This window comes from Lepidochelys kempii, chromosome 11 (assembly GCF_965140285.1).
Source record: "Lepidochelys kempii isolate rLepKem1 chromosome 11, rLepKem1.hap1, whole genome shotgun sequence".
Taxonomy (NCBI): Eukaryota; Metazoa; Chordata; order Testudines; family Cheloniidae; genus Lepidochelys; species Lepidochelys kempii.
The window spans coordinates 60,760,197-60,767,071 of record NC_136390.1 but is presented as its reverse complement, the minus strand read 5'-3'; the positions used below and the strand labels follow the sequence as shown (position 1 = coordinate 60,767,071).

At 40.9% G+C, this 6,875-nt stretch overlaps 1 protein-coding gene across 4 annotated transcripts in view; it reads left to right on the top strand.

Moving 5' to 3' along the window:
• The window catches only part of LOC140895826 (alpha-aspartyl dipeptidase), a 39,508-nt gene that overhangs the window by 1,936 nt on the left and 30,697 nt on the right, over nt 1-6,875 (top strand). For 3 of the 4 annotated variants that reach the window (XR_012154360.2, XM_073306490.1, XM_073306491.2), the window contains exons 2-4: nt 457-545; nt 1,866-1,940; nt 4,153-4,232. Coding sequence is in view for 3 of the 4 variants with exons in the window: in XM_073306490.1 (XP_073162591.1) it covers nt 457-545; nt 1,866-1,940; nt 4,153-4,232 (244 nt within the window). In the remaining variant the exon portion in view is untranslated. The remainder of the gene's footprint in view (nt 1-456; nt 546-1,865; nt 1,941-4,152; nt 4,233-6,875) is intronic. The other variant, XM_078848024.1, reaches the window with a different exon arrangement.

Here is a 6,875-nt window from a genome sequence, read left to right as displayed (position 1 = left end):
GCCCTCGGGCCGTAGTTTTCCCACCCCTGCATTATCAGCATTGTCACGGAACAGGATTTGGTGACGGTCAGGTCTTTGGAAATCAGATGTGGTTGGTGGAAAAGCAAACAGTTTCTTTTTTAAAATAAAGGAAGGAAGAGGACGGCTACTTTATCTTAGGCCTTTTTAAAACTTCCTCGTGGTTGTATCAGGAAAAGCAACCCTTCCCTTTCACCCCATTTGCGTGCAACTTTATGTCCAGGCACCAGTACGAAGCTTTCATCACCACTTGTGATCTCTGCATTTAACTCCAACTTGTTAGGTCATAAGGAAAGTTTAAAGGGGGGTAGGGAAGAGAAGGAAGCCAAGTAGGTAAAACTTTGGGTCTGCTGTTACAACTAGTTAAGCCCACATAACAAAGCTGGTGAAGCCCAAACTGTTTGCCCAAGATGTGATCATGTTATCTGTTTTTCCTAGGAAAGTGAAGAGAGTTTTGTTTATTCCCTATGCTCTTCATGATCGAGATGCCTATGCCAAGACCGCAAGAGAGAAGTTTGAAAGTTTAGGTAAGACAGCATCCTGCTTATGGACCTGGAGTTTCTGTAAGGGGGGGAGGGGAGAATCAACATGGTGAGTTATTAAAATATTTTGCATTAACTTTAGTTCTGTGGGTTTTTTTCTGCTGAATAGACATGCTAGCTTTTTCAAGTGGCCAGTATCCAGGAATAGAGGCTGTTGCATGACTTCTTTTTCTGTCTAACTGGTGTACAAGATCTAGTTAAACAATTCTGCCCTTCAGAAATAAAACAAAAACCCCATCAAGATCCATTTGATCTGGCTTTCTGCGAGGGATTTGTGTAATAATCTTCATTCCGTTGGGGTGTGGGATTTTTGACCACACATGAAAAAAATTCTTCACACAGATGGCGTGTGGGGTTTTTGACTTATGAAGAAAAATCTGTTGAACTAGTTCAATTCCACTGTAGTTCAGCTACTCGCTAGTGATAAAAACATAGGAATTGTAAGACCAGTGGTCTGTCTGGGCAGTATCCTATAGATACTTCAGAAGATGATACAAAAAATCTTGTAATGGATTGTTTTGTCATAACTTGCTCTTAGGGGAAGTTTCTTCTTTATCCTGTCCGATCCAGTGGTGGATGTTTTCATTCATTCAAACTGTTTTTTAAAAAAAACTCAAAGCTTCAGTAGGCTAAGGACTTAACACTGAGACATAATGGTATTGTAATAAATCACTGTCTTGTCCTGTTCTTACTCGTATTTTGTTTGCTCAGTGCACAGAAGTGGTTACAGCAGATGTTATCTTTGAACTGTCGACAATGATACCTAACAGGCCACTTTCCTGGGTGGCTCCAGATAACAAACCCCAACAATGTAATATGAATAGTTCATTTATTCATTCCAGTGTGTGTTTGTCTGAATAGTGCAAATTATTCCTTTCCTTGCCTTGCATTTTTGCACTGTATTGGCCAATCCTTTGTTTCTGTTAGGGCTCTCTGATATTTTCCACACTCTCCCTCATCCTGCTTAGCCTGAATAGTTTTGCCTGCTCATCTTTAAACTTTGCCACTTTTCTCTTAATCTCCTTTTCCAGATCACTCATAAATCTATTTAAAACCACCATTGCTATAATAATCTTGTGGTGCACATACCTCTTAACCTTTTGCCAGGCTGAAATTGACCTTCTCCTCCTATCTTCTGTCTCCTAGCCAACTTGTACTGTACGACAGTACTTTGCATCTCAACCGCTGGCTGCTATGTTTCCTTAGTAGTTTCTTGTAAGGGGTTTTGGAAAATAGGTGAGACTTATCTCATATCTTTATTTAAATAGAAATGGCAAAAGTAGATAAACAAATGTTTTCTTGTAGGATACAAGTTGGAGAGTATTCATGAATCTTCAGATCCTGTAGAAGCTGTAAGGAAATCTGAAGCAATATTTATTGATAAGTGTTAGTTTTTGGACCTTTTCCCCCTAAAGTATAACATGGAAAAATTAGTGGAGTCTCACCCAACACTTATATAGGAGAAATGGGACTGAAGAACCTGATTCTGTCTAAGAGGGCTAGTCATTAAAAACTACTCAGATAAGTAAACATTTCTAGTTCACAGTGGCAATTAAGAGTTCCCTTTCTAATTAAGATTAGGAGTGTATATTGTGGTGGGGGCTACATGTTAAGACCTGATCTTGCAGAGACTTAGACATTTCTCTGCTTATATTGTTGTGTGTCTTATTGCATCTGAACAATGAAAGCTGACACATCTGTTTCAGGGTCTCATGCACTAGGGGAATGCTGAAATGTTGGGAATACAAAAATTCTATAAGGGTTTGATGTCTGTCTCAAGATCTCTCAATTTAAAGAGAATCAATTATATTTGAAAACCCCTATAATTTAGGCCTAAACTCTGATTGGCCCTCCTAACAACATACTACACTGTCATGGGTTGGATTGGACACCTAAACTAAAAATGTACTTGAGGCAAAGGCAGAACAAAAAGGGATAGTAACAGAATATTGCTTTAAAAAACCAAGAGAATCCAGGCTGTTTCCCATTTGGTGGAGGCAAGAATAATAATGTGACTTGGATTCTTCTGGAGTTAAGGTACTGTGACTGAATGCATTGTCTACACCAACCCTTGCTGAGCATAACTTTAGACTGTAACCCATAAGGCTAGCTTGCCTTTATTATATTCTTTGCCTTGCCTTCATTATATTCTGCCTTTATTATATTGAGCACTAATGCAAGAAACTGACAGGTTTGTATCCTGTAAGACATTGGCTTCAGCAGTTAGCATGAGGCTTGAGGCCTATGAACTTTGGCACAGACAAATAACCCAAGGGGAACTGGAAAGAGTGTAAGGGGAATTTTGTCAGTAATGGCATCAGCCAACCACAGAAACATGAGCTGAACACCAGCTTTGGAAAGTTTTGGGAAGAACTTCCACCCACAAGAGTTCCATGGCAACGAATTGACATATAATAAATTGAAATAATTAATTTACTATCCTATATAAAAGAAGGACACCAACATTAGTAGGATGAGGAAATACAAATAAGGAAGAGTGGAGAAACCCTATTGAATATGCATTAGACACAATGGTGTCAGTGTAACATATTGTAAAAGTTACCTCCCACTGCCCTGTGAAGGTGCCAGAACGATGGCCATTGGTGATGATGAGGAAGGTAACAATGATGAGGAAAATAATGGCTAACATTTCAGGTTGTTCTGTAAGGGATGGTGTGAGCATGGATGCTCAGATGTACTTTCTGTAATATCTCTATCTACCTTACTGAGTTAGTGTTTGTGCTAAATATATTAATAAACTATTTGTAAATAAAGAGAAGTTCCCAACTGTATAATAATCTGAATAATACTGGGGCTGAGCTTGGGACAAGAACCTGTCTATCCTCAAAGTGATAACTGGGGATTCTTAAGTAATCAATATAATTAATACATAATCTATGGATCAGGTTACAAGACCTAGTTTTCAGTTTATTTGTAAACGCTTCAGAAAATGCTCTTGCTCTCTCTAAGAGCACAAGGTGTAGTCAAAGCATCAACGTTGACCAGGAGGGTCTAGTCTGCTTCTTGTACAGACATTAATAAACTTCTTCTAATGATGACTGTCCAGAGTAGTAAGTGCAGTTGCTGCATTGCTATCAGTTTGTAGTCACAGCGCTGAGCCCGCTAAATTCACCAAGCTTTAATAAAGACACTTCTCAGAGTGTCAAGCCCCTACCAATTAGATCTGATTCTTGCCTTCTCTAAATTCTGTGTCCCCGTAGGAAGGCATTATCTTCTGTAGTTTGAATAAACAGAAGATTGAGTTTTGGAGTCATCCATTCTTTCTCAGACATCAAATCTTCCTAAAAACTGGAATGAGATCACATTGCTATAGTATAGGATTGTGTTGAGACTAATAATTTTAAAACTTTACTTGTGCATATTAGACTGGTATCTTCAATTACAGTAGCTAGAGTAAATGTGACATTCTCTAGGGCAAAAACTGATCCTCAGCTAAGGTCAGTATTCCTTTGAAGCAGCTGGCTTTATCTACTATTGCAGGCAGGATACCAACTAGATGGCCCATGAGGGTCTTCCAATCTGGCAATTCTTACAGTCTCAATTAAGGCAAAGCTACACTGTTTTCCTGCAGGTGGTGGAAACACATTTCGGCTCTTGAAAGCTCTTTATGACAACAGTCTGCTCCAGGAGATCAGGAAAAGAGTTCTTGAGGTAACCTAAATGATTCACAAACTAAATTACAAAGGGCATGGATGGATATTGTTTGGCTTGTATTCCTTAGGGTTTGTAGAAGCTTTTTTAATTGCTTATACATGGTTGCTACACTTCAGAATACTGTGGTTCAAGCCTGGAGGCTTTATGCAGAAATTATTGGGTGAAAAGCTATGTCCTTTGTTATACAAGCAGTCAGACTAATGATCATAAAGATCCCTTGTAGCCTTAACATTTTATTGGTGTCCATATCTTCAATTGCAGACTCATGGCCACCTCAGCAGAATTTAGTATCTCATGCTGTAATCTAGTAATAGCTGCCATATGTTTCTCCAAAGGATAAACCACTATCCTTAAATGGTTAAATCAACCATTATCTCTCCTTTAAGAAACTCATGTGGGTGAAAGAAGAGATGGGCTGGCTAAGGGGACTGGTACCAGGAGAGAGACACTTAAAGGTCAAGTATCCATCTTGTTCACTAGAAACACGATTGAAACAACCACTCCTTTCACATGTAATTAACTTGGAAGTATTAGCTTTATCAATAATCATCCATTTCACCATACACACACACACACAACACACTAATCATCAAAGTGTACAGATATGCAAAGTCAGAAATAGTTGAACTTGTTAGTGTGATTTAAGGTTGTTTATTTTGTATATTTTGACATAATATCCTCACGTGTTTAACGGTTTAAAGCTTTAACTTTTTGAATTGCAATGTCGGTCATTAATTATTTTCTCACCCCTCTAATTTCCTGCAACTATGAAAATGTAAATAGATAAAAATTGAAAAATACTCAAAATCCATAATTTTGTGCAACTGAAAATTTAAATTGATATCCAGTGAAATGATTAAAAATAAAAATTGACTTCTGCCAAGCCCACATATAGTATAGAGTAGATGCCAAATGCATGTACTTCAGATTCAAGCCAGTGCCCCAGAAGTGAGCCTCTGTATCTTACTACCAATCGCCCAAGTCCTCCAGCTCCCTTAGCTATGCTTGGGTGCATGGACTCAGGCTTCTCCGCAGCAGAACAACATCAAGGAACTCTTCTCCCATGAAGCTACATAACTGTTTCAACTCTGACTTCAGACTAGTCTTTGCAAAGCAAGATTTCTCAAACACTGCCTAGATGGGTTGACCAGGCCCAGGAAGACCAACTGACTAAAAGGACTGGCTGCCTGAAGACAAGCCCTGAGTAGAAGGGCTGGGTCCAGCTGAAGACTCCTCAGACAACCATGGGTTTGAGTTCATGGTATTCCTTTATTTTTGGATTTTAATACCCCATAAGAGGTGGGACTCAAGTGTGTCTTAGCCAGAGGGCCAAAGCACCATGGCCCTAGCCCCTGTGAAAGGCGGCACCTGGCTGTCAGTGACCCTGTGACAGGGTGAGTTGTGCCTCTTTGGGCCACAAGGAGATACCACTAAGGCATGTCAGGGTCTACCCAACTAGTTACTCAGATTAAACTGATGCAGGATGTGACTGTGCAGCATCTTGCCAGAACCTATGAGGGAAGATTGAAAAAATTGGGATTGGTTAGTCTGGAGGAGAGAAGACTAAGGGGGGACATACGTTTTCAAGTACATAAAAGGTCATTAGAAAGAGGCAGGTGAAAAATTGTTCTCGTTAACCTCTGAGGATAGGAAAAGAAGCAACAGGCTTAACTTGCAGCAAGGGTGGTTTAGGTTGGACGTTAGGAAAAACTTCCGGTCTGGGTGGTTAAGCACTGGAATAAATTGCCTAGGGAGGTTGTGGAATCTCCATCATTGGAAGTTTTTTTAAGAGCAGGTTAGTCAAACACCTGTCAGGGATGGTTTATATCAGGAGTGGCCAAACTTTGACCCTCTGAGCCACATACAATCTTCAGAAGTTTGAGAGCTGCAAGACACGCAGAATCTCCTTCATGGGCCAGCACCTGCCGGCCTCTGTGGCTTCTGCCCTGACACCCTCCTGCGGGCTAAAGCCCTTAGACCCCCCCCCCCCCCCGCAGGGTAGAAGTACCTAGTCCACCACCCTGCTCCAGGGCAGAAACCCCAAGCTCTCCCCCTCATTCCCCTCAACCCCACCAAGTCTGGTAGGTGGAGAATGTATGTGGGGTTGGGGAAGGGCCTCCATGAGCTGCACTCTAACTCTTGAAGTCCCTTCCAGTCCTAGGGTTCTATGATTCTACCCATGTACATAGCCTGGGCTGAGATGTCACTGAACTGGAATATCAGGAGTGTTGGCCATAATTGGTAAGCTGAGCCTCATGGGGTTGTTGCATATGTCTTTGTTGGTGCTCTATTCTGGCTTTGAGAGTCATAAGGGCAACTCATAAAGATGAATCATGGGTTGAAAAGGACAGTTTGCAACGTGTCTCTGTTCTGCATTTTGTCTACTTTCATTTTGCTTTATGCTACTCACGGGGGATGCCACAAGAAGGCAGTAGAAACGTCTCCCTTACATCCACTTGTTTGCAACCTGGGATGCTAATCTTGGATTAGGTTTAAGAGGCTGCTGATTGGAATGGCTGGAGTGGCTGCCACACTGCATAAATTTAGCTAAGCCCAGCTTTCACAGTATGACTGTGGGACAGCAATACAGACTGTCAGATGTGGTGGTGGAGAGGCACACTTAGAAATTGGAAGCTGGAT